The 26,945-nt window shown below is 46.5% G+C and overlaps 1 protein-coding gene across 1 annotated transcript in view; it reads right to left on the bottom strand.

Moving 5' to 3' along the window:
- Window positions 1–337: 337 nt before the first annotated feature.
- LOC138666220 (vomeronasal type-2 receptor 26-like) overlaps window positions 338–26,945 on the bottom strand; it is a 94,612-nt gene continuing 68,004 nt past the window's right edge. Inside the window, exons 5-6 of the mRNA XM_069754457.1 lie at window positions 5,533–6,418; window positions 338–449 (exon numbers count right to left, since the gene is read on the bottom strand). Of these exons, the coding sequence (XP_069610558.1) occupies window positions 338–449; window positions 5,533–6,418 (998 nt within the window). The remainder of the gene's footprint in view (window positions 450–5,532; window positions 6,419–26,945) is intronic.

Raw genomic sequence — 26,945 nt, 5'->3', positions numbered from 1 at the left:
GATTGAGATACATAAACAACAGCCTAGAAGTGCCCCAATAATGTAGCCCAATAAAAAGATTTCTCCAATGCACTCCGTTGTGAGAGTAGAGTAATTGGATTGGTGCTATCAAACAGGTAGATCTAGTATATTGGTACACAGAAGAGGGGAATTAATAAATGGGACAGAGGTTTCCTAACAGTTGTTACTAGTGATGCCACTATTTAATGTAGAACAGAGTTAGAAAAGATAAAGAGCTCATAATAGAGATATCATACAAGGTGATACAACCCAGCTTCATAGAGTATGGCCAAAACCGACAACATGTTGGGTAGAGGGCACAAGGGAGGCATACTGTTTACAGGAAGCATGTATATAGGACTGGTTCATTAAGCCCCTTGGGGCTCAAAGATTGAATCTTAAAGATCCATTTGGCTTCCTTTTGAAGAATTCTCCTGTCCAAATTCCCCCTCTGATCGATAGTTTAATGAGCTCCACCATACAGAAAGAAATGTAATTAAGACGGCCATCACATACATTGTTTATATGTCTTGCTATTGCAGTGTCCCATTTATTCCGGATGTCCCCTAGATGTTCACCCACCCACAGCGTCGGACTGGAGCACCTTGGGCCCACCAGAGAAAATCATTCTTGGGGCCCACTATGTAGCTACATAGAAATAGATACAAGACCACCAATTGTGCGGTAAAAATCGCTAATATCAGGGTATAATATAAGGTAGTTCACGTCTTAATAATGTAGCAAGGGTTGAGGTAGCCCCCTCACAGAATATAATGTAGCCCCCTCATAAAATATAATGCGGTCCCCTCTCATAGAATATAATGCAGCACCCCACAAAATATAATGCAACCCCTTCAGGTATGACACAGTCCCCCCCATAGAGTATACTGTAGCCCCCTCATATAGTATGATGTAGCCCCCCATAATATAATGTAGTACCCTGAGTAGAATGCAGTCCCCCCACAGAATATAATGTAGCCCCCATGGGCCGTATTTAGAGTTTCTGCTGCCCTAGGCACTTTTAGTCCTGCCTCCCCCATTGGTGAGTTTGACACTATCGGCATAGACTTTGGCAAGAATCGCTGATGTGAAAGTCGCCTTTTGCCGTAGATCCGGCAGTTTTTCTGCATCTGCCGAGTAACGGATCACTTACAGCAATACTGCGTTTGACCTCATTCATTCCCGATGGGATTTGTGGCACTTGCCGTGATCTGGCAAATGTGGTACAATACCTCCCAACTTTTGAAGAAAGGAAGGAGGAATAAAGTTTGCAGCGCGCGTAGTGTGCCGCGGCAAATTTTAGGCCACGCCTCTTACCACACCCATTTCACAACTAGTCACACCCATATCCACGTCCCAACCACACCCATTTAGCACTGCTGATGACACTGTTTTATATACAATAATTATAAACAAAAAAAAATATGGCCACACATAATGCTCAATACTGTATAATGGCCACAAACATGATGCTCCATACTGTATAATGGCCACACAGTGCTCCATACTGTATAATGGCCACACATAGCACTCCATACTGTATAATGGCCACACATAGTGCTCCATACTGTATAACGGCCACACACAGTTCTCCATATTGTATAATGGCCACACATGATGCTCCATACTGTATAACGGCCACACATGATGCTCCATACTGTATAACGGCCACACATGATGCTCCATACTGTATAACGGCCACACATGATGCTCCATACTGTATAACGGCCACACATGATGCTCCATACTGTATAACGGCCACACATGATGCTCCATACTGTATAACGGCCACACATGATGCTCCATACTGTATAACGGCCACACATGATGCTCCATACTGTATAATGTCCATTGGCTACACATGATGCTCCATACTGTATAACGGCCACACATGATGCTCAATACTGTATAATAGCCCCACATGATGCTCAACACTGTATAATGGCCACACATGATGCTCCATACTGTATAATGGCCACACATGATGCTCCATACTGTATAACGGCCACACATGATGCTCCATACTGTATAACGGCCACACATGATGCTCCATACTGTATAATGTCCATTGGCCACACATGATGCTCCATACTGTATAACGGCCACACATGATGCTCAACACTGTATAATGGCCACACATGATGCTCAATACTGTATAATGGCCACACATGATGCTCAATACTGTATAATGGGCACACACAGTTCTCCATACTGTATAATGATCCCACATGATGCTCAATACTGTATAATGACCCCCCCTGTATGCATGGCTCATATCCCCCTCCTGTATGCATGGCTCATATTCCCCCTCCTGTATGCATGGCTCATATTCCCCCCCCGAATGCATGGCTCATATTCCCCCCCCGAATGCATGGCTCATATTCCCCCTCTATGCTTGGCTCATATTCCCCCCTGAATGCATGGCTCGTATTCCCCCCCCGAATGCATGAATCTTATCCCCCCCCCCTGTATGCATGGCTTATCTCTCCACCCCCCGCTCCCATCTTGCATGGCGCGCCGGCTTATGTCCTCCTTCAGACCCCCCATGTGTGTGACAGCAACCCCTCCTTCCCCACAGACCCCACCCATGTGTGTGACAGCACCCCCTCCTTCCCCACCCTGGAGCAGTGGGGGCTCACACAGCAGGTGTCAGTGCTTGGGCCCACCGGAGAATCCTCCGGTTCTCCGGTGGGCCAGTCCGAGCCTGCCCACCCATCTCCTCAACTCTCTTATGGTGTTCCCTATATAGTTTAAGGGGTAGGTACATGTGGCCTTACATACCAGGCCTGATGATTTGCAGTTTCCAAAATCTCTTATAGAGAAGATTTTCCCAGATGCTGAACTGGTAAAGGTCTTACATGGATTCATCCATTTACAGTTACAACAATTACGACACCTGTATGAGCCACATATTTTCCTGTCCAACCACGAGCCTGTTGTCTGTGGTTTGGAGTATAGGCTGTGTGTTAGTTGATCCGCTATAGACCATCCACTCCGGTAGATCACCCTGGGTGTTGGTGGGACAAGTGTGATAAGATTCAGGTCAGCTAGCAAGACACTCCAATGTTTCTTAAATACACTAAATACCCTATTAAGCTAGGGGTGCCCTAGTTGAGTCCGCAGATTATTCTAGAGACAAATTTTGGTGCCATTTTCACCCATTTTTCCTACTGACAATCAAGCACATCAAGGGCTCTCCAAATTCGACATGGCTTCCACTAATGATTCCAGCAAATTTTGAGTTCAAAAAGTAATTTGGCGCTACTTCCCTTCTCAGCTCTGTCATGCACCCAAACAGTAGTTTTCACCCACATATCAGGTATTCGCTTACTAAGGAGAAATTGAACAACAAATTGTATGGTGCAATTTCTCCTGTTATTATTGTGAAAATAAAAAAAAATTAGGGGTAAAATAACATTTTTGTGGTAAAAAATGTGATTTTTTTATTTTCACAGGTAGCAGTATAAATTTTTGTGAAGCATTTGGGGGTTCATGATGCTCATTCATTACATAACTTGCTACATTCCTTGAGGGGTCTAGTTTTCAAAATGGCACCACTTTAGGGGAGTTCCCACTGTTTAGGCATATCTTACTTTCCACATCAAAGAGAAATTAGTCTGCACTCTGCACTCTTGCTATACCAGAGGAGGGTGCTGGTGTAACGGACAAAGTAGTCCTTAATAGCAGAAATAGGAAAAAACACCGCACTCACGGATGGAATATTTTGCAAGTGAACTATAAACAATTTATTGGTGTACATACACATTGAATAGACAGCAATGCCAATATAAATGCAGTAGAAAAGCGTGCATACAGATGATGTTTCGAACCCAACCGGGTTCTTAATCATAAAACGCTGTGGAAAAATGAAAAATACAAATACATAAATCATAACAAACATACAAAAATAAAATGACTATAGCAGCGTCAAAACAGAAACGTACACCAAAGGCACAGAGCCCGAAGAGATAGCCCCAAGGACAATAATAATTCTGAATGAAGAACAGTCCCAATAAAAGAGGGATATAGCATCACCAATCGTGCTGAAAGAACATATTAAGATATGTACAGAGTCACACCAGAGTGGGACAAGGGAAGTAAGGATTTACCTTAAAATGGTATGTAACAAAGAGCACTGAGAGTATCCCAGCCGGGATGGACTAATGAACTGCACAATTATGCTGTGGGGAATAGTGTGATAATTAGGAAGGAAACTAAATATGGATGTGTGCCAAAAAAGTGTATACAAATACCTAGAGCTGATGTAGAAAGCATCTAGATGGAGGCTAGCTGACGCTAGATAGTGGTACCTGCGGGCATGAATATGACATAAGAAATCCTGGTAAACTGTAAGATAAAGTGTATATAGAACTGCATAATTCTGCAATATTACCTGTGGATAGGAGAGTGTAGAGCGGCGCTCCCGTGCCCTGCTGTGCTGCATAAGCGTAAGGTAATGGTAGCGTTTATATAGGGAAAGGTGTATGGTGGCGCCGACCGGAAGTAGCCCCGAAGAACCGGAAATGACGTCGCGCAATGTTGACGTCACCGCTCTGCTTTCCGGCCGCTCTGCTTTCACAGCCAGAACAGAGAAGCAGAGCGCCGAGGACAGGCAGCGGTAGGTAAGTATGTAGCGGTTGTTTTTTTTACTTTAACGATGGTAACCAGGGTAAACATCGGGTTACTAAGCGCGGCCCTGCGCTTAGTAACCCGATGTTTACCCTGGTTACCAGCGAAGACATCGCTGAATCGGTGTCATACACGCCGATTCAGCGATGTCTGCGGGGAGTCCAGCGACGAAACAAAGTTCTGGACTTTCTTCCCCGACCAGCGACAGCACAGCAGGATCCTGATTGCTGCTGCCTGTCACACTGGACGATATCGCTAGCCAGGACGCTGCAACGTCTCGGATCGCTAGCGATATCGTCTAGTGTGACGGTACCTTAAGTCTCCGGAGACTCAGTGATTTCATAGGGACAATTAGTGACAATTAGTAAAAAGAGACGACACTACTTTACTATGAACACATAAATACATTGGATTTTAAATACAATTTTGTTATTCATTGTAAATTACAAAAGTCCATGAAAATCCCTTTGAGTGCCACTTTAGGTGGTGTCCTTAAAAGGTTATTTGCTCTTGTAAAACCACATATGAACAGTCTTTAAAAAGGTTGTACCAACTGGACAGAAGATATGAAACAAATGTCCTATAGATGCAGGTCTTACCAGTGGGGTCTACATTTACCTCGAGAACATGGCACCATGCCACCCCTATGAATACATTGGGTTTCAAAGCATTAACTTACTTATTACAAATGTTCAAGATGGGAAAAACAGTAAGCTTCCATCTAATTAGTGTTCTCAATTCTAAAAGATTCAGACCCTTTATTTCTTACACAAAAATATTGCCAAGTCAACACTTCCGACAATATCTCCAATAACATCACTCACCTTAAATGAAACTTCAAGAGGTTCATTCTTTTAATGCTAAAAATATAATTATCCAAGTATTTATGAATTCTAACATAACCTAATATGTATTTTATCTCGAATGTTCATTTCTGGCTTCAAAATAATTGTATAGCATTTCGGAATAAAGATACAGACCAAAAGACCAAAACTTGATGCCAAGATAGCAAACATCTCAAGGGCCACCAAGTATTTGCCTTTGGTCCTAAGGTACACTGGTATGAAGGTGATCCAGACAACACAGAAGACGAACATGCTAAAAGTTATATGATGAGCTTCATTATATCGGTCAGGCAGCTTCCTAACACAGAAGGCCAGTATAAAACTGAAGAACGCCAGAAGACCAATGTATCCAAGAGCCATGTAGAACGCCAAGGTTGATCCTTCATTACACTGTAATATTATCTTACCTAATTCGGTATTTGTATCTGATTCTGGAAAAGGTGGCCATCCACTCAACCAAATAGCACAGATTGTAACTTGGTTTAGACAGCAGAGTAATATGATGACTTTAGGGAATAGAAACTTTGGCCACAATTTGTTTTCAGGATTGGTGGATTTGAACACCGCTAAAATTGCAATATTCTTGGCCAGAGTCGAGGAAACAGATAGAGTGAAGACAATACAAAAAGTCACTTGTCTCGAGATGCAGTTCAACCTTGTTGGTCGGCCAATGAACATCAGAGTGCACAAAAAGGAGATCATCAGTGATAAGAGCAGAATGTAACTCAGGTCTCGGTTACTGGCCTTGACTATGGGGGTTTCCCTATATACTGTAAATATTCCTAGAACTACTACTGCAATAATAAAGCAAATTGCAGAAGATGTTGTCAGTGTTACTCCTAAAGGATCCGGGAATGATAGAAAAATTACAGTTTTTGAAATGCATTCATTTCTCTTTATATTGGGCCATTTATCTTCAGGGCAGACAATACAATTATCCATATCTAAGAAGCAAAAAAGAGAAATTTTTGAAATGTTTACACAATTCCCACTTTAGAAATGATTTATGCAAAAAAATATTTATAACATTTTTTAACATTATACAAGTTTTACTGTACACAGGGGGAGAGATGCGGGGCAAAATACATGTTGGGGTTGAGAGACGTGGTCCTAATTCATCCCAACTAGAGTTGAGCGACCTTGACCTTTTTAGAGTCGAGCCGGGTTTTGCGAAACCCGACTATGTCCAAAGTCGGGTCGAGTGAAATCGGCCGATTATGACGTAAAGTCGGGATCGACCGAAACACGAAACCCAATGCAAGTCAATGGGGCAGCATAGTCGGCAGTGAGTGGGGGCCAGGAAAACACCTAGAGTACACATTTTAATGTCAATACCATCCATTCTTCTTAATGAAGCTTGTCAAGCGTAATTTACCTTATAATAATTGGAAGGCATTTGAAATTGGGGGTCATTTGGCTAAAGTTGTGGGGGGTAGGGCTGGTTCAAGTAATTAGTGGGCCCAGGAAATCTGGACCACGTCACGGCAGTGGAGCAGGGAGAGGTAAGTATTTCAACTTTGCAAGTGCTGTGAACCTGAGCAAGCAGGGGGGGCCCACTCGTTGGCATTGGCACTGGCACAGGGCCCCTCAAAGTACAGCGGTGTGTTTGCACGGCGGGGGCGCCTCCCACCGGCAGCAACACTTTTGCGTACTATGAGAGGCCCTGTGCCAGTGACGTCGCCAACTAGTATTCCTCCCCCCACCTGATGAAGGAACCTGCACTTTCATCTGCACCTTCCTCTTTGTCCCCGTGTAAGGTGGTATGGTATGCGGGAAGAGCAACCTGACTTTCAGCAGGGTCACAATGTTGTTGTGTAGCGTGCACGGGGAATGTTGCGTTATGGGTCAATGTACCAGCAGACTCATCTATCACTGGCTGGGCAATGGGCACGATGAAGTGGAAACACAGATATAGGCCCAAAGAAGAAAGTGGGCTAAATGCAGTTCAAAATTGGTAACACAGGAATAACCAGGGGGCATTGCAGTGGAGGACAACTGGAATGAGAGGCTGACACAGAGAGTAGGGCCAAATCAGTAAGTAGTCGAAATGCAGTTCAAAATTGGCAACCGTAGTAAACAGGCGGCACAGCTTTGTTCAGTGGAGGAGAACAGCAAGGAGTGGCAGACACCGATAGTAGGCCCCAACCCAACAAGTAGGCCAAATGCAGTCTAACATTAACAACTACTTAACGAGAGGCTGAAAATGGAATTTCAGGACAGGAAACCAGGAGAACAGCAAGGAGTGGCAGACACCGATAGTAGGCCCCAAACCAACTAGTACGCCAAATGCAGTTGTTCCATTTAACCACAATTTAATGAGAGCCTGAAGATAGAAGCTCAGGAAAGGCAACCTGGGGAACACCTTGGAGTGTAACACACCATCTCTCTCCACCCCATACCCATTTTTTAGGCCTAATGCAGTGTACTTTTCTACAACTACTAAACGAGAGTCGGAAGACCGAAGCAATGGCAAGGAAACCTGGGGAACACCTTGGAGTGTAACACACCATCTCTTTCCACCCCATTCCCCATTTTTTAGGCCTAATGCAGCCTACTTTCCGACACCTACTAAACGAGAGCATGAAGATCGAAGCTCAGGAAAGGCAACCTGGGGAACACCTTGGAGTGTAACACACCATCTCTCTCCACCCCATACCCATTTTGTAGGCCTAATGCAGCGTACTTTTCTACAACTACTAAACGAGAGCATGAAGATCGAAGCTCAGGAAAGGCAACCTGGTGAAAACCTTGGAGTGTAACACAACCTGTCTCTACACCCCATACCAAATTTGTAGGCCTAATGCAGCGTAGTTTCCACCAACTACTAAACGAGAGCCGGAAGATCGAAGCTCATGAAAGGCAACCCGGGGAACACCTTAGTGTAACACAACCTCTCTCTACACCACGAAAGGGCTGATTCTTAGGAAGGAAGGCTGTTGTAAATAAGCATTGCGCGTCCGAGGGTGATTATATTCTTATTCGGTATCTACTCACCCTTGGACGTGCCATGCTTCTTGATTTGTAATTAATGTTTATTTGCAATGTGCTTTTGACTTACTCAATTAATTTTTTAATTATTGATTTTATTAAATTAATAGTTTAACATCTTATTGGAAATAATTTAAAGGAGACGCGACAGGACAACACTCGGTGGATGCCATATCTGTGTTAACAACTCCAAAAAACTTTCAGTTAACTTCTTGCAGGAGAAAGAAATTGTAGCTGTTGGACCTTTGTAGTACAGTTCCAGATATTTGTTGTGTGTTTGTTTTGATTGTTAAAATGTCTGCATTTGAGATCTCAACACGATCTTATTTTTTATAATCAAATTAATTTTTAAAATATTTTATTAGGTTGGTTCAAGGGGTACACGGGCCGCAGTAGACAGGTCAGAGGAGGCCTAGTGGAAGGAGGGACCGCAGATGCGCCACTGTTTCACCCATACACAATTACTAGGCCTAATGCAGCGTAGTTTCCAACAGCTACTAAACGAGAGCCGGAAGATCGAAGCTCAGGAAAGGCAACCTGGGGAACACCTTGGAGTGTAACACAACCTCTCTCTACACCACGGAAGGGCTGATTCTTAGGAAGGAAGGCTGTTTTAAATAAGCATTGCGCGTCCGAGGGTGATTATATTCTTATTCGGTATCTACTCACCCTCGGACGCGCCATGCTTCTTGATTTGTAATTAATGTTTATTTGCAATGTGCTTTTGACTTACTCAATTAATTTTTTAATTATTGATTTTATTAAATTAATAGTTTAACATCTTATTGGAAATAATTTAAAGGAGACGCGACAGGACAACACTCGGTGGATGCCATATCTGTGTTAACAACTCCAAAAAACTTTCAGTTAACTTCTTGCAGGAGAAAGAAATTGTAGCTGTTGGACCTTTGTAGTACAGTTCCAGATATTTGTTGTGTGTTTGTTTTGATTGTTAAAATGTCTGCATTTGAAATCTCAACACGATCTTATTTTTTATAATCAAATTAATTTTTAAAATATTTGATTAGGTTGGTTCAAGGGGTACACGGGCAGCAATAGACAGGTCAGTGGAGGCCTAGTGGAAGGAGTGACGGCAGACAGGCATCAAAGGCCTAACATTGGGCTGGCTGTAGGCAAGTTAAAATTGGTTCCAGGGGAACACGGCCATCAGTGGCCTGGTCAGTGTAGTTGTAGTTGAAAGAACGGGACGCAGACAGGCTTCGAAGGCCTAACATAATAACATAGGGCTGGCTGTAGGCAAGTTAAAATTGGTTCCAGGGGAACACGGCCATCAGTGGCCTGGTCAGTGTAGTTGTAGTTGAAAGAACGGGACGCAGACAGGCTTCGAAGGCCTAACATAACAAACTTGGGCTGGCTGTAGGCACTTTTAAATTGGTTCCAGGGGTACACGGGCAGCAGTGGTCTGGTCAGTGGAAGTCTAGTGGAAGGAGTGACCGCAGACAGGCTTCCAAGGCCTAACATAACAAACTTGGGCTGGCTGTAGGCACTTTTAAATTGGTTCCAGGGGTACATGGGCAGCAGTGGTCTGGTCAGTGGAAGTCTAGTGGAAGGAGTGACCGCAGACAGGCTTCCAAGGCCTAACATAACAAACTTGTGCTGGCTGTAGGCACTTTTAAATTGGTTCCAGGGGTACATGGGCAGCAGTGGTCTGGTCAGTGGAAGTCTAGTGGAAGGAGTGACCGCAGACAGGCTTCCAAGGCCTAACATAACAAACTTGGGCTGGCTGTAGGCACTTTTAAATTGGTTCCAGGGGTACACGGGCAGCAGTGGTCTGGTCAGTGGAAGTCTAGTGGAAGGAGTGACCGCAGACAGGCTTCCAAGGCCTAACATAACAAACTTGGGCTGGCTGTAGGCACTTTTAAATTGGTTCCAGGGGTACATGGGCAGCAGTGGTCTGGTCAGTGGAAGTCTAGTGGAAGGAGTGACCGCAGACAGGCTTCCAAGGCCTAACATAACAAACTTGTGCTGGCTGGAGGCACTTTTAAATTGGTTCCAGGGGTACATGGGCAGCAGTGGTCTGGTCAGTGGAAGTCTAGTGGAAGGAGTGACCGCAGACAGGCTTCCAAGGCCTAACATAACAAACTTGGGCTGGCTGTAGGCACTTTTAAATTGGTTCCAGGGGTACACGGGCAGCAGTGGTCTGGTCAGTGGAAGTCTAGTGGAAGGAGTGACCGCAGACAGGCTTCCAAGGCCTAACATAACAAAATTGGGCTGACTGTAGGCACTTTTAAATTGGTTCCAGGGTAACACGGCCAGCAGTGGCCTGGTTAGTGTAGTAGTTGTAGAAAGAAGGGACCGCAGACAGGCTTCGAAGGCCTAACATAACAAAAATGTCAAAACAATGGTATTGTCAGTGCCAGGCATTGAAGGATGTCAGCGCCTAGACTACACATTGGTGAAGCTGTGAGAGATAATTTTGCTAGTGGTAGAGCACTGTTTGAGCTGGGGGGGGGGAACTGTCTTGTGGCCGGCGGTACAGGCACAGGGCCCCTCATATTACAACGGTGTGTCTGACGTTGGGTGCGCACCACCACCGCCAGAGACACTTTATTGTACTATGAGGGACCCAGTGGCAGTGCCGTCGACCAAAAGCGGCCACACCCACCTCTTCAGACAAACAGCACTCTCAAGGGTCCAAGCGCAAAGTGTCGATAGCACGGCCCCGTGTGGGGAGTTTGGCCATTTCGTGAGGTGGAAACATGTCGTATGCTGGACAATCAGGTGAAGAAAATTACGAGATTGGAAAAGTCATTCAGAATAGTCCACAGGCAAGACCTTTTCATAGGAAAGCTAGGTGTCAGCCGGGCAGGGTGGGGCAAAAGATTTTGAAATCCAGTTGTGGTTCATTTTAATGAAGGTTAGATCATCTACATTTTGGGTAGCCAGACGAGTCCTTTTTTCGGTTAGTATTGAACCTGCAGCACTGAATACTCTTTCTGATAGGACACTAGCTGCCGGGCAAGCAAGCTCCTGCAATGCATATTCTGCCAATTCTGGCCAGGTGTCTAATTTGGATGCCCAGTAATCAAATGGGAATGACGGTTGAGGGAGAACGTCGATAAGGGATGAAAAATAGTTTGTAACCATACTGGACAAATGTTGTCTCCTGTCACTTTGAATTGATGCTGCAGTACCTGTCCTGTCTGCGGTCATAGAAAAATCACTCCACAACCTGGTCAGAAAACCCTCTGGCCAACGCCACTTCTGATTTCTGCCCCTCTAACACCTCTGGTCTGCTGGCCCCTGGAGCTCGTGTGAGAACGATCACGGGCGCTGTGTGCAGGGAATGCCAGAAGCAAACGGTCAACAAGAGTTGATTGTTTTGTTGCTAATATTAGTTCCAAGTTCTCATGTGGCATAATATTTTGCAATTTGCCTTTATAGCGAGGATCAAGGAGGCAGGCCAACCAGTAATCGTCATCGTTCATCATTTTTGTAATGCGTGTGTCCCTTTTGAGGATACGCAAGGCATAATCCACCTTGTTGCAACGTCTATGATTAGGCGATGCTGGGGCAGGTTCAAAGAACGCTGATAGGTCTGCATACGGCTGGAGTGTACAGGCGAACGGCGGATATGTGCGCAAAGTCCACGCACTTTGAGGAGCAGGTCGGATAACCCCGGATAACTTTTCAGGAAGCACTGCACCACCAGGTTTAAGGTGTGAGCCAGGCAAGGAATGTGTTTCAGTTGGGAAAGGGAGATGGCAGCCATGAAATTCCTTCCGTTATCACTCACTACCTTGCCTGCCTCAAGATCTACAGTGCCCAGCCACGACTGCGTTTCTTGCTGCAAGAACTCGGACAGAACTTCCGCGGTGTGTCTATTGTCGCCCAAACACTTCATAGCCAATACAGCCTGCTGACGTATGCCAGTAGCTGCCCCATAATGGGAGACCTGGTGTGCAACTGTGGCAGGTGCGGATGGAGTGTTTGTGCGACTGCGGTCTGTGGACGAGCTCTTGCTTCTGCAGGAGGACGAGGAGGAGGAGGAGGAGGAGGGGGTGCGAACGGCTACAGACAACTGTTTACTAGACCGTGGGCTAGGCAGAACTGTCCCAAACTTGCTGTCCCCTGTGGACCCTGAATCCACCACATTTACCCAGTGTGCCGTGATGGACACGTAACGTCCCTGGCCATGCCTACTGGTCCATGCATCTGTTGTCAGGTGCACCTTTGTGCTCACAGATTGCCTGAGTGCATGGACGATGCGCTCTTTAACATGCTGGTGGAGGGCTGGGATGGCTTTTCTGGAAAAAAAGTGTCGACTGGGTAGCTCGTAGCGTGGTACAGCGTAGTCCATCAGGTCTTTGAAAGCTTCGCTTTCAACTAACCGGTAGGGCATCATCTCTAACGAGATTAGTCTAGCTATGTGGGCGTTCAAACCCTGTGTACGCGGATGCGAGGCTAAGTATTTCCTTTTTCTAACCATAGTCTCATGTAGGGTGAGCTGGACTGGAGAGCTGGAGATCGTGGAACTAGCGGGGGTGCCGGTGGACATGGCAGACTGAGAGACGGTGGGAGATGGTATTGTTGCCGCCGGTGCCCTAGATGCAGTGTTTCCTACTACGAAACTGGTGATTCCCTGACCCTGACTGCTTTGGCCTGGCAAAGATACCTGCACAGATACAGCAGGTGGTGCGCTAAATGGTGGTCCTACACTGCCGGAAGGGATGTTGCGTTGATGACTAGCTTCATTGGCCGAGGGTGCAACAACCTTAAGGGACGTTTGGTAGTTAGTCCAAGCTTTCAAATGCATGGTGGTTAAATGTCTATGCATGCAACTAGTATTGAGACTTTTCAGATTCTGACCTCTGCTTAAGGAAGTAGAACATTTTTGACAGATGACTTTGCGCTGATCAATTGGATGTTGTTTAAAAAAATGCCAGACTGCACTCTTTCTAGCATCGGATACCTTTTCAGGCATTGCAGACTGAGCTTTAACCGGATGGCCACGCTGTCCTCCACCAGGTTTTGGCTTTGCCACGCGTTTTGGGCAAGATACGGGCCCGGCAGATGGAACCTGTGGCGATGTTGATGCCTGCTGCGGCCCCTCCTCCTCCTCTGCTTCAGAACTGCTGCCGCCTGCACCCTGTTCCCCCAATGGCTGCCAATCGGGGTCAAGAACTGGGTCATCTAATAACTCTTCTTGTACCTCCTGCGCAACTTCGTCTGTGTCACCGTGTCGTTCGGTGGTATAGCGTTCGTGATGGGGCAACATAGTCTCATCAGGGTCTGATTCTTGATCACCACCCTGCGAGGGCAATGTTGTGGTCTGAGTCAAAGGACCAGCATAGTAGTCTGGCTGTGGCTGTGCGTCAGTGCACTCCATGTCAGATTCAATTTGTAATGGGCATGGACTGTTAACTGCTTCACTTTCTAAGCCAGGGACGGTATGTGTAAAGAGCTCCATGGAGTAACCCGTTGTGTCGCCTGCTGCATTCTTCTCTGTTGTTGTTTTTGCTGAAGAGGACAAGGAAGTGACTTGTCCCTGACCGTGAACATCCACTAACGACGCGCTGCTTTTACTTTTACCAGTTTCACGAGAGGAGGCAAAAGAGCTAGAGGCTGAGTCAGCAAGATAAGCCAAAACTTGCTCTTGCTGCTCCGGCTTTAAAAGCGGTTTTCCTAATCCCAGAAAAGGGAGCGTTCGAGGCCTTGTGTAGCCGGACGACGAACCTGGCTCCACAGCTCCAGACTTAGGTGCAATATTTTTTTCCCCATGACCACCTGATGCTCCACCACTACCACTACCCTCATTACCAGCTGACAATGAACGCCCCCGGCCACGACCTCTTCCACTAGACTTCCTCATTGTTTTAAAAACGTAACCAAACTAACGTTATTTGTTGCAGTCACACAACTTACACGGTGAGCTATAACTTCAGTATGATTTAGCTACCCCTTTACAGGTTGGTGAGACCACAGCGAAAATCAGGGCCAATGTTACACACTCTTTTTTTGGTGGCTGCAAATTAGAGAGATGCCCCACACGCAGGACTGTCACTGAAGCACAAATGTTAATATTAATGTCACACTATTATTTTTTTTTTATTTTTATTTTTTTCAGGAACACTTTAGAAACCGCAAAAAAAAAATAAAATAGATTTTTGCAGGGAGAATTTAGAAAACAAATGTAACAAACTATATGCTTTCTATGGGCCACTGAGTGAGAGATGACGCACACAGGAATCAGGAGTGGCACACAAGCCCAGAGGCCAATATTTTTCTACCAATGATTGATGGAGTTATTTTCTCTGGTAGATTTTTGAACCCAAATCAAGGAAAAAAAATATAGGCTTTCTATGGACCACAATTGGAGAGAGAGAGAGAGAGAGAGAGAGAGAGAGAGAGAGAGATGGCACACCCAGGAGTCAAGACTGGCACACAAGCAGAAAGGCCAATATTAATCTCCCAATTTTTTTTTGGGTTTGTTTTTTTTTTTTTTTTTTCAGGGAGACTTTAGGAAAAAAAATAATAAAAAAAATATGATTTTATCAGGAAGAATTTAGAAACCAAATAAAATAAAATGATTTTTTCAGGGAGAATTTATAAAACAAATAAAAACAAAAATAGGCGTTCTATGGCCCACTGACTGAGAGATGACGCACACAGGAGTCAGGAGTGGCACACAAGCCCAGAGGCCAATATTTTTCTACCAATGATTGATGTAGTTATTTTCTCTGGTAGATTTTTGAACCCAAATCAAGGAAAAAAAATATAGGCTTTCTATGGACCACAATTGGAGAGAGAGAGAGAGAGAGAGAGAGACAGATGGCACACCCAGGAGTCAAGACTGGCACACAAGCAGAAAGGCCAATATTAATCTCCCACTGTTTTTTTTGGTTGTTTTTTTTTTTTTTTTTTCAGGGAGACTTTAGAAAAAAAAATAATAAAAAAAATATGATTTTATCAGGAAGAATTTAGAAACCAAATAAAATAAAATGATTTTTTCAGGGAGAATTTAGAAAACAAATAAAACCAAAAATAGGCGTTCTATGGCCCACTGACTGAGAGAGAGAGAGAGATGGAACGCTTAGTACTGGCACACAAGCCCAAAGGGCAATATTAATCTCCCTTTTTTTTTCAGGGAGAATTTCTAAAACCCAAAAAAAAAAAAAAAATAGGCTTTCTATGGCCCACTATTTGTGAGAGAGATGGGACGCTCAGGACTGGCACAGATGGCACGCTCAGGACTGGCACAGAAGCCCAGAGGCCAATATTAATCTCCCTTTTTTTCTGGGAGAATTTATAAAACCCAAAAAATATTTAAATAGGCTTTCTATGGCCCACTATTTGTGAGAGAGATGGCACGCTCAGGACTGGCACAGATGGCACGCTCACAACTGGCACACAAGCCCAGAGGCCAATATTAATCTCCCTTTTTTCAGGGAAAATTTATAAAACCAAAAAAAAAATTAAATAGGCTTTCTATGGCCCACTATTTGTGAGAGAGATGGCACGCTCAGGACTGGCACAGATGGCACGCTCACAACTGGCACACAAGCCCAGAGGCCAATATTAATCTCCCTTTTTTCAGGGAAAATTTATGAAAACCAAAAAAAAAATTAAATAGGCTTTCTATGGCCCACTATTTGTGAGAGAGATGGCACGCTCAGGACTGGCACAGATGGCACGCTCACAACTGGCACACAACCCCAGAGGCCAATATTAATCTCCCTTTTTTTCAGGGAGAATTTATGAAAACCAAAAAAAAAAATTAAATAGGCTTTCTATGGCCCACTATTTGTGAGAGAGATGGCACGCTCAGGGCTGGCACAGATGGCACGCTCACAACTGGCACACAAGCCCAGAGGCCAATATTAATCTCCCTTTTTTCAGGGAAAATTTATAAAACCAAAAAAAAAATTAAATAGGCTTTCTATGGCCCACTATTTGTGAGAGAGATGGCACGCTCAGGACTGGCACAGATGGCACGCTCACAACTGGCACACAAGCCCAGAGGCCAATATTAATCTCCCTTTTTTCAGGGAAAATTTATAAAACCAAAAAAAAAATTAAATAGGCTTTCTATGGCCCACTATTTGTGAGAGAGATGGCACGCTCAGGACTGGCACAGATGGCACGCTCACAACTGGCACACAACCCCAGAGGCCAATATTAATCTCCCTTTTTTTCAGGGAGAATTTATAAAACCAAAAAAAAAAATTAAATAGGCTTTCTATGGCCCACTATTTGTGAGAGAGATGGCACGCTCAGGGCTGGCACAGATGGCACGCTCACAACTGGCACACAAGCCCAGAGGCCAATATTAATCTCCCTTTTTTCAGGGAAAATTTATAAAACCAAAAAAAAAATTAAATAGGCTTTCTATGGCCCACTATTTGTGAGAGAGATGGCACGCTCACAACTGGCACACAAGCCCAGAGGCCAATATTAATCTCCCTTTTTTCAGGGAGAATTTATAAAACCCAAAAAAAAATAAAATAGGCTTTCTATGGCCCACTATTTGTGAGAGAGATGGCACACTCAGGACTGGCACACAAGCCCAAAGGCCAATATTAATCTCCCACTGTATTTTTATCAGGGAGAATTTATACACCCCACAAAAAAAAATACAGAAAAATGAAAAGGCTTTCTATGGCCCACTATGTGAGAGAGATGGCACACACAGGGATGGAACTCTAGCAGAAATGCCAAATTGCCAATCTTAATCTCCCACCAAAAAAAAAAAAAAAAACAAAACAGGGAATGTCCTACAATTACTATCTCCCTGCCTGCAGTAATCTCAGCCAGGTATGGCAGGCAGCTACTATCTCCCTGCCTGCAGTAATCTCAGCCAGGTATGGCAGGCAGCAATAAGGAGTGGACTGATGCACAAATGAAATAAAAAGTGTGGACAAACAAAAAAGATAGCTGTGCAGAAAGGAAGGAACAAGAGGATTTGTGCTTTGAAAAAAGCAGTTGGTTTGCACAGCGGCGTACACACAGCAATGCAGCTATCAGGGAGCCTTCTAGGGCAGCCCAATGAGCTACAGCGCTGAGGGGAAAAAAAAAAAAAAAAAAACTTCCACTGTCCCTGCACACCGAGGGTGGTGTTGGACAGTGCAAATCGCTGCAGCACAAGCGGTTTTGTGGTTAATGGACCCTGCCTAACGCTATCCCTGCTTCTGACAAAGCGGCAGCAACCTCTCCCTAAGCTCAGATCAGCAGCAGTAAGATGGCGGTCGGCGGGAACGCCTCTTTATAGCCCCTGTGACGTCGCAGACAGCAAGCCAATCACTGCAATGCCCTTCTCTAAGATGGTGGGGACCAGGACCTATGTCATCACGCTGCCCACACTCTGCGTTTACCTTCATTGGCTGAGAAATGGCGCTTTTCGCGTCATTGAAACGCGACTTTGGCGCGAAAGTCGCGTACCGCATGGCCGACCCCGCACAGGGGTCGGATCGGGTTTCATGAAACCCCGACTTAGCCAAAAGTCGGCGACTTTTGAAAATGTTCGACCCGTTTCGCTCAACCCTAATCCCAACATTACAATCAGATATTCAGTGGCAGGTAAATGTTAGATCTTGGCTAAAACAAACTGATTACAGTATGACACATATGGCCCTCGCTATCAAATCTGCCCTCACCTCTGCTAAACAGGCCTACTTCATAACCCTTGTATCTTACCTATCCTACAACCCCAAACAGTTATTCAAAACTTTTAACTCCCTCCTCCGTCCACCACTGCCCCTCCAACCTCCCTCATCTCTGCTGAGGACTTTGCCACACACTTCAAAAATAAGATCGACCAAACAAGGCAAGTCTTCATTGTTCAACCACCACAATCCCTTTGTATACCAGACAAATACCCAAACCCCATAACTACCCTCTCCAACATCACTGAAGGGGAGCTTAATTGTCTCCTCTCCAAATCACACCTCACCACCTTTGCGCTCAACCCCATCCCATCCCACCTCCTCCCAAACCTCACCACCACTCTTATTCCATCCCTAACCCACCTCTTCAACCTATCACTAACTTCTGGACCTTCCCTTCTGCTTTCAAACATGCCACAATCACGCCTATCCTTAAAAAGACAACCCTTGACCAAACCGCTATGTCCAGCTATTGCCCAATATCGCTGCTCCCATTCGCTTCCAAACTCAAGGAGCAGCACGTCCACGCTGAACTTTCCTCCCACCTCTCATCTAACTTGCTCTTTGACAATCTGCAATCTGGTTTCTGCCCCCATCACTCCACTAAGACAGCCCTGACCAAAATTACTAACGATCTACTTACAGCCAAAGCTAATGGACAATACTCTATACTTCTCCTTCTAGACCTGTCCTCTGCTTTCGACACAGTTGACCACTGCCTCCTACTAAAAATCCTCTCCTCCTTTGACATCAAAGACCTCGCCCTATCCTGGATCTCCTCATACCTTTCCAACCGCACATTCAGCGTCTCCCACTCCCACACTACCTCCTCATCCCACCCTCTCTCTGTTGGAGTCCCCCAAGGCTCTGTCCTAGGACCCCTACTCTTCTCAATCTATACACTTGGCCTGGGGCAACTCATAAAGACCCATGGATTCTACTACCTCTCTGGCCCAGACGTCACCTCTCTGCTGTCCAGAATCCCGGAGTATCTATCAGCCATATACTCCTTCTTCTCCTCTCGCTTCCTCAACCTTAATGTGGACAAATCTGAACTCATCATCTTTCCTCCATCTCACAGATCTTCCTTACCTGACCTATCTATCACAATTACTGATATCACGCTTTCCCCTGTACCGTAAGTCCACTGCCTCTGAGTTACTCTTGACTCTGCCCTGTCCTTCAAACAGCACATCCAAGCTCTTTCCACTTCCTGTCACTTCCAACTCAAAAATATTTCCAGAATCTGTCCTTTCCTCACCCCTTAATCTACTAAAATGCTTGTGCATGCCCTCATCATCTCCCACCTCGACTATTGCAACATTCTTTTCTGTGGCCTCCCTGTTAACACCCTCGCACCTCTCCAGTCCATCCTTAACTCTGCCGCCCGAGTAATTCATCTCTCTCCTCGCTACTCCTCCGCTTCTCCCCTCTGCAAAGCTCTTCACTGGCTCCCATTCCCTCAGCGTATCCAGTTCAAATTTCTAATACCGACCTACAAGGCCATCTATAACTTGTCTCCTCCATATATTTCTGAATTAATCTCCCGATATCTTCCCTCACGTAATCTCCGGTCCTCCCAAGACCTCCTTCTCTCCTGCACACTTATTCGCTCCTCTTAAAACCGCCTCCAAGACTTCTCCTGAATATCCCCCATCCTCTGGAATTCTTTGCCCCAACACATTCGACTATCAACCACATTTGGATCCTTCAGAGGGAACCTGAAAACCCACCTCTCCAAGGAAGCTTACAGCCTGCAATGACCCCGCTGACTCCTCACCACTACTGGAGCAACCGCCTTACCAACACCGGAGCTGCTGCAACCCCCTAACTTACTGTCTCCTTCCCCACCATCCTGTAGAATGTAAGCCTGCAAGGGCAGGGTCCTCGCCCCTCTGTATCAGTCTGTGATTGTTAGTTTGTTTACTGTAAGTGATATCTGTAATTTGTATGTAACCGCTTCTCATGTACAGCACCATGGAATCAATGGTGCTATATAAATAAATAATAATAATATTTATAGGTTACAATTAGAGATGAGGGAATATTTCAATGTTTCAGATTATGATCGCAATTTTGCAATATTCGCTGAATTATTCATTGAATATGCTCCGAACACAGTTGAACACCATTGGAGTCAATGTGAGGGAAAAACAAATGCATACATAACACCTTCAAATGGGACCAAAAGCTGCCAAAAAACATCAAAAGTGGATTCAATTCACCCACAGTACACATTTTAGAATGGCACGGCAGCAATCAGCCATGCATGAGGTATCAGGGTGTTACCGCTCCTGCTCCTGTCGTCCCTGCGCGCCGCCGTCACTCCTCCTCCAGGCTCCAGCGTGCTGGTCCCTCTCTTAGCGCAGCGTCTCTTCCTCCTCCCGCTGCGCGCCCCCGCCGCTCCTCTACCTGGTCACGGCGCGCTCGTGTCCGGATAGGAGTTCCTTCACTTCCGGTTCCTCGCTCTGCCAAGGGCGTCCGGTGCTGGCACAGGCGCCCTGGAATCATCAAGGGACGCATGCGTTCCTCTGCTGCTCCTCCTTCCCCATGACAGCCAATCTGTATAGGACTTCCTGTATTTAAGGTCGGTCCTCCTGCTTAGCTGTGCCTGATTGTCATTTGGCTTTTGCTAAGTGCTTCCGGCCCGTTCGCTCTGCCAGTGCTCGCTGTTTCTCGTGTTCCTTGTTGTCTGTGCCCGTTATCGTCTCCCCGCCTGCCTTCTCCTGTGTCGTTAGTCTTTCCGTGTTTTAGTTCCTCACTGTGTCCTTCTCTCCTGCAGGTATTTCCTGTCCTGGCTCTTCGTTCTGACCTCCGTCTCCCTGGTCCAGTGCTTCGCTCTAGTCATCCCGGTTTGTCCTTTGGCTCTCCTCTCACCTATCCCCCTTGCTCTTTTGTTCTTGTTTTTCTCCGCTCTTGAGCCGCCCCTCTTGGTACGGCCACTGTGGGTTTGACTCCTCTGGGTCTGCGCCTGACGGTCCCTGTATAGGGGTCGGTTCCATTTGGTTAGCTCGCCCGGAGGTTCGTCTCTCCCACGGTCCAGAGGGTTCACTCATCTTGCTTCTTAGCGCACCATAACAGTACAATCAGGCCATGGACCCCGCTGGTACCCCATTCTCGGCCCAGAAGGAGTTAGCTATCTTGCGCGAGAATCAGCAGCGCATTATGTCCTTTTTGAAGACTATGGAGTCTCGCTTGTCTTCGTTACAGGCTGCTGATCCGGTTAACGCCGCTCAATTAGCTAACCTTCAGCAGGAGCTTACTCAACAGCGAGATACTCAGGCTCGCATGCTGAGTTATATGGCCTCTATCGATGATCGCCTATTTAGTTTGTAGTCCTCAGCTTCCGTTCAGGTCCCTTCTCTCGATTCTAGTCCATCTTCCATCCCTCACCCTCCTCCTCGCCTTGGAAAGCCTCCCAGGTTTAGTGGGGATCCCAAACTCTGTAGAGGCTTCTTAAATCAGTGCCGTCTCCACTTTGAGCTTCTTCCTCAACAGTACCCCACTGATCGGGCTAAGGTGGCTTTTCTTGTGTCTCATCTCGAGGGGGAGGCTTTGGCTTGGATTAATCCCTTGTGGGAGCGTGACGATCCTTTAATCTCCCACTTAGAGGACTTTCTTGGGACTTTTCGTAAGATCTTTGACGAACCTGGACGTCTGGCCTCTACAACAGAGTCCCTCTTTAACCTTCATCAGGGGTCTCTGTCGGTAGGCCAATACGCCATTCGGTTCCGTACTTTAGCCTCTGAACTAGGGTGGAACAACGAGGCTCTGGTTGGCGCTTTCTGGCGAGGTCTGTCGAGTCGAATCAAGGATGAGCTTGCAGGTCGTGATACCCCCTCTACCTTGGAGGATCTTATTTCCTTAGCCACACGCATCGACCTTCGCTTTCAAGAGCGATCTCGTGAAGCTACTAGGGAGAAGAGATCTAATATTTCCATGCATCCTTTTCGTCAGTCCAGTAGTCCTCGACTTCCTGCCTCTCCTACTCCTCCACCACCTGAACCCATGCAAGTAGATCGCGTTAAGATGGCGGAGCAGCGTCGTAAGGAGAGACGTACCCAGGGTCTCTGCTTCTACTGCGGTAGTGCTTCCCATTTGCTGCGTGCTTGCCCTGAGAGGCCGGAAAACTCCTCAGCCTAGGACAGGTAAGAGAGGCCTCCCTAGGTGTTCCTGTTTCCTCTCTACCTTTAACCCTTTCTGTTTTATTAGTTCTCAACCACAAACGTTTTTCCGAGGTCGCGTATGTGGATTCGGGCGCGGCAGGTAATTTTGTCAGTCTTGAAGCGGTTCGGAGGCTTCGCATTCCAGTTCTCACTCTGGCTACTCCTCGTCTTATTGCATCAGTGGACGGCAGACCATTGCAAGAGCCCGTCACCTTGGTTACAGAAGAGATTGAGTTACAAGTCGGAGCTCTTCATCATGAGAAGATTGCGTTCTATGTCCTACCTCATCTTTCCCATGCTCTATTACTCGGGTTGCCGTGGCTCCGTACACATGAGCCTACTCTAGATTGGCGTTCAGGTGATGTTCTTCGCTGGGGATCTACTTGCCAGGAACAGTGTTTAATTTCCGTTTGTCCAGTCGTTTCTTCTCTGCCGGCCACTGTTCCCGCAGGATTACCTCCTCCTTATTGGTCTTTTACTGACGTCTTCAACAAACAAGAGGCAGAGAACCTTCCTCCTCATCGTCCTTGCGACTGCCCGATTGAGCTTCTCCCAGGCAGTACACCACCTAGAGGTAGAATTTACCCACTTTCTCCTGCTGAGACACAGGCGATGTCCGACTACATCCAAGAAAATCTTGCCAAGGGATTCATTCGGAAATCTTCTTCTCCTGCTGGAGCAGGGTTTTTCTTTGTAAAGAAGAAAGACGGTACCCTTCGCCCTTGTATTGATTACCGTGGGTTGAATAACATTACTGTCAAGAACAAATATCCTCTTCCTCTCATCCCGGAGCTTTTTGATCGACTTAGAGGAGCTCGTATTTTCACCAAACTTGACCTGCGTGGTGCCTACAACTTGGTTCGTATCCGCCCGGGTGACGAGTGGAAGACCGCTTTCAATACCCGGGATGGTCATTATGAGTACTTGGTCATGCCTTTCGGCCTCTGCAATGCCCCTGCAGTATTCCAGGAATTTGTTAACGATATCTTTCGAGACCTCCTCTACTCCTGCGTAGTGGTATACCTGGATGATATCCTAGTATTCTTGACTGATCTACCGTCTCATCGAAGAGGTGTCCGCATGGTTCTTCAACATCTAAGAGAGAATCACCTCTACGCCAAATATGAAAAATGTCTTTTTGAGCAGACCTCTTTGCCTTTTCTCGGATACATAGTCTCTGATTCTGGTCTCAAGATGGATCCCGAGAAGGTGAATGCTATCGTCAATTGGCCACGACCTTGCGGGGTGAAGGCCATCCAACGATTTCTTGGATTCGCCAATTATTATAGGCAATTTATATCTCATTTTTCCTCCATGATCCAGCCTCTGTCCTCTCTCACCCGAAAAGGTTCCGACTCGAAGAGTTGGACTCCAGAGGCGGAGAGAGCCTTCGAATCTCTCAAGCAGTCTTTTTCCTCCGCTCCAGTCTTGCATCATCCAGAGATTAACAAACCTTTCATTTTGGAGGTGGACGCATCCTCTACAGGGGCAGGAGCTGTGCTCTCTCAACGATCGGCTGTTGGTCGAATGGTTCCCTGTGGCTTCTTCTCCAAAGCGTTTTCTACATCCGAACGTAATTACACTATCGGAGATCGAGAATTGCTAGCCATTAAATTGGCTTTAGAGGAATGGAGGTATCTGCTAGAGGGTTCTGTACATCCGTTTGTTATATACTCCGACCATAAGAACCTAGCCTATCTTCAAACTGCACAAAGACTTAATCCTCGGCAAGCCAGATGGTCTCTGTTTTTTGCCCGTTTTGAGTTTGAGTTACGTTTCCGACCGGGTAAGAAGAATGTCAAAGCAGACGTGCTGTCAAGGTCTTTTCAGCCGTTGGATTCTGAGGAGGAATCAGCATACATCCTGGATCCTTCCAAAGTTATTGCTGTGGCTCCCGTAAGGATGATTTGTCCCCCACCAGGTAAAACTCTTGTACCGGAGTGTAACAGAGAGAGGGTGTTACGTTGGGGACATTCTTCTAAGTTGGCTGGTCACGCGGGATTCAATAAGACTTTTCTTCTCATCTCTCGCTTTTATTGGTGGCCTAAGTTACGTCCGGACGTCAAAGACTTTGTTGCATCTTGTCCTTCCTGCGCGAAGAACAAAGTTCCTAGACGGTTTCCTTTTGGACCTCTGCTTCCTCTTCCAGTTCCCTCCACGCCGTGGCAGCATATTGCCATGGATTTCATTACCGACCTACCAAGTTCTTCTGGATGTACAGTCGTCCTTGTGGTGGTTGACCGGTTCTCCAAAATGGCTCATTTCATACCTCTACCCGGCTTACCTTCTGCATTTGAGTTGGCTTCAGTTTTTATCTCTAACATCTTCAAGCTCCATGGCTTCCCTCAGCACATCGTATCCGACAGAGGAGTCCAGTTTACATCCCGTTTTTGGAGAGCTTTATGCAAACTCTTGAAGGTCTCTTTGGACTTTTCTTCTGCGTATCATCCGCAAACTAATGGGCAAGCTGAGAGGACTAATCAAATTTTGGCTGCTTATCTACGACACTTCATCAATGCCCATCAGGACGACTGGGTCTCTCTGCTTCCATGGGCGGAGTTCGCTTATAATAATCACTCCAGTGAGGCATCTACAAGATCTCCATTCTTCATTGTCTTTGGACAACACCCAGGTATCCCTCTTCCGGTCTCTCCCGCCTCTGGCGTGCCAGCAGCCGACTAGTTGTCTTTGAGTTTTTCCACAATTTGGGCTGAAGTAAGAGAAGCACTCAATAAAGCAGCTTTGAAGATGAAGAGCCACGCCGACAAGAGGCGTTTGGATTCTCCTCCTTTTAAGCCTGGTGACAAAGTCTGGCTTTCATCGAGATTCATCAGACTCAAAATACCGTCCTACAAGCTTGGTCCTCGCTACATTGGTCCCTTTGAGATTCTGAGTCGGGTCAACGAAGTTGCGTACAAGCTGAAGTTGCCTGCCGCGCTCCGTATTCCCAATACCTTCCATGTGTCTCTACTTAAACCCGCTGTTTTCAACCGCTTTCATCCTTCCTCTTGTACCTCTTCTCCACCCGTCAGTGTAGATAACAACGTCTTTGAGGTTAAGGATATTATTGCTCAAAAAGAGATTCGTGGTAGAGATTTTTTCCTGATTGGAAGGGTTTTGGTCCAGAGGAGAGGTCTTGGGAACCTATCGAGAATATCAATGCTCCTCGTATTTTAAGCAAATTCCTTTCTAGTCAGGGTAAGGGGAGTAGTAAGGGAGGGGGTACTGTTACCGCTCCTGCTCCTGTCGTCCCTGCGCGCCGCCGTCGCTCCTCCTCCAGGCTCCAGCGTGTTGGTCCCTCTCTTAGCGCAGCGTCTCCTCCTCCTCCCACTGCGCGCCCCCGCCGCTCCTCTTCCTGGTCACGGCGTGCTCGTTTCCGGATAGGAGTTCCTTCACTTCCGGTTCCTCGCTCTGCCAAGGGCGTCCGGTGCTGGCACAGGCGCCCTGGAATCATCAAGGGACGCATGCGTTCCTCTGCTGCTCCTCCTTCCCCATGACAGCCAATCTGTATAGGACTTCCTGTATTTAAGGTCGGTCCTCCTGCTTAGCTGTGCCTGATTGTCATTTGGCTTTTGCTAAGTGCTTCCGGCCCGTTCGCTCTGCCAGTGCTCGCTGTTTCTCGTGTTCCTTGTTGTCTGTGCCCGTTATCGTCTCCCCACCTGCCTTCTCCTGTGTCGTTAGTCTTTCCGTGTTTTAGTTCCTCAATGTGTCCTTCTCTCCTGCAGGTATTTCCTGTCCTGGCTCTTCGTTCTGACCTCCGTCTCCCTGGTCCAGTGCTTCGCTCCAGTCATCCCGGTTTGTCCTTTGGCTCTCCTCTCACCTATCCCCCTTGCTCTTTTGTTCTTGTTTTTCTCCGCTCTTGAGCCGCCCCTCTTGGTACGGCCACTGTGGGTTTGACTCCTCTGGGTCTGCGCCTGACGGTCCCTGTATAGGGGTCGGTTCCATTTGGTTAGCTCGCCTGGAGGTTCGTCTCTCCCACGGTCCAGAGGGTCCACTCATCTTGCTTCTTAGCGCACCATAACACAGGGTCTGGGACAGCATTTACAGCTTTGAACTGAACTTCAAATTACGATGAGGTGGGTGAGCATTCGTGTAGGCCTGCTATTTTGGGAGCCCTGATAGCATGTGCAACAGCTTAACCTGCTCTTCTGCTCAGCCACACTCAGGCAGCAAAAACATCAGTTTTGCAGACTACAATTGTCAGAAAAATATAAGAATAGTAACACAGGTAGTTGACTGAAAGTAAGTGGAGTCCTGACGGTTTCGGAGGCTTACTCCTACAGGCAACACACATGAAGGAGACCCAACCAGGAGTCTACACATTTACAAAAATTAATGTCAGACACCAACAAAGTGGCATCCATTTCACTTGAGTAGAACTAGTATAATTGGGACAAAAAGTCTTCCACTACAGCCAACCCAGCAGATGGAGACTGTAAAGAGCAAGGTGGTGGAACCACTGTGCCGTAGCCCTCAGAAAGCCTGGAGGGGTGTAACTAGGTGGCCTAACAAATCCAACCTCAGATAAGCAGCAGGCGACAACGCAACTTAAAGAGGAAGAAGGAGGTGGCCCCAGGTGCTACTCCAGGGCTGATCTACAGAGGGTGGCAGCTGACCTCCTAGTGTCTGGTACGGCCTGACTAGTATGACCCGAAGGAAGGACACAGAATGCAGGCAGGCACTGTAGGGACACT

Source organism: Ranitomeya imitator, chromosome 2 (genome assembly GCF_032444005.1).
Source record: "Ranitomeya imitator isolate aRanImi1 chromosome 2, aRanImi1.pri, whole genome shotgun sequence".
Lineage (NCBI taxonomy): Eukaryota > Metazoa > Chordata > Amphibia > Anura > Dendrobatidae > Ranitomeya > Ranitomeya imitator.
This window is presented reverse-complemented; position numbering and strand designations above follow the sequence as displayed.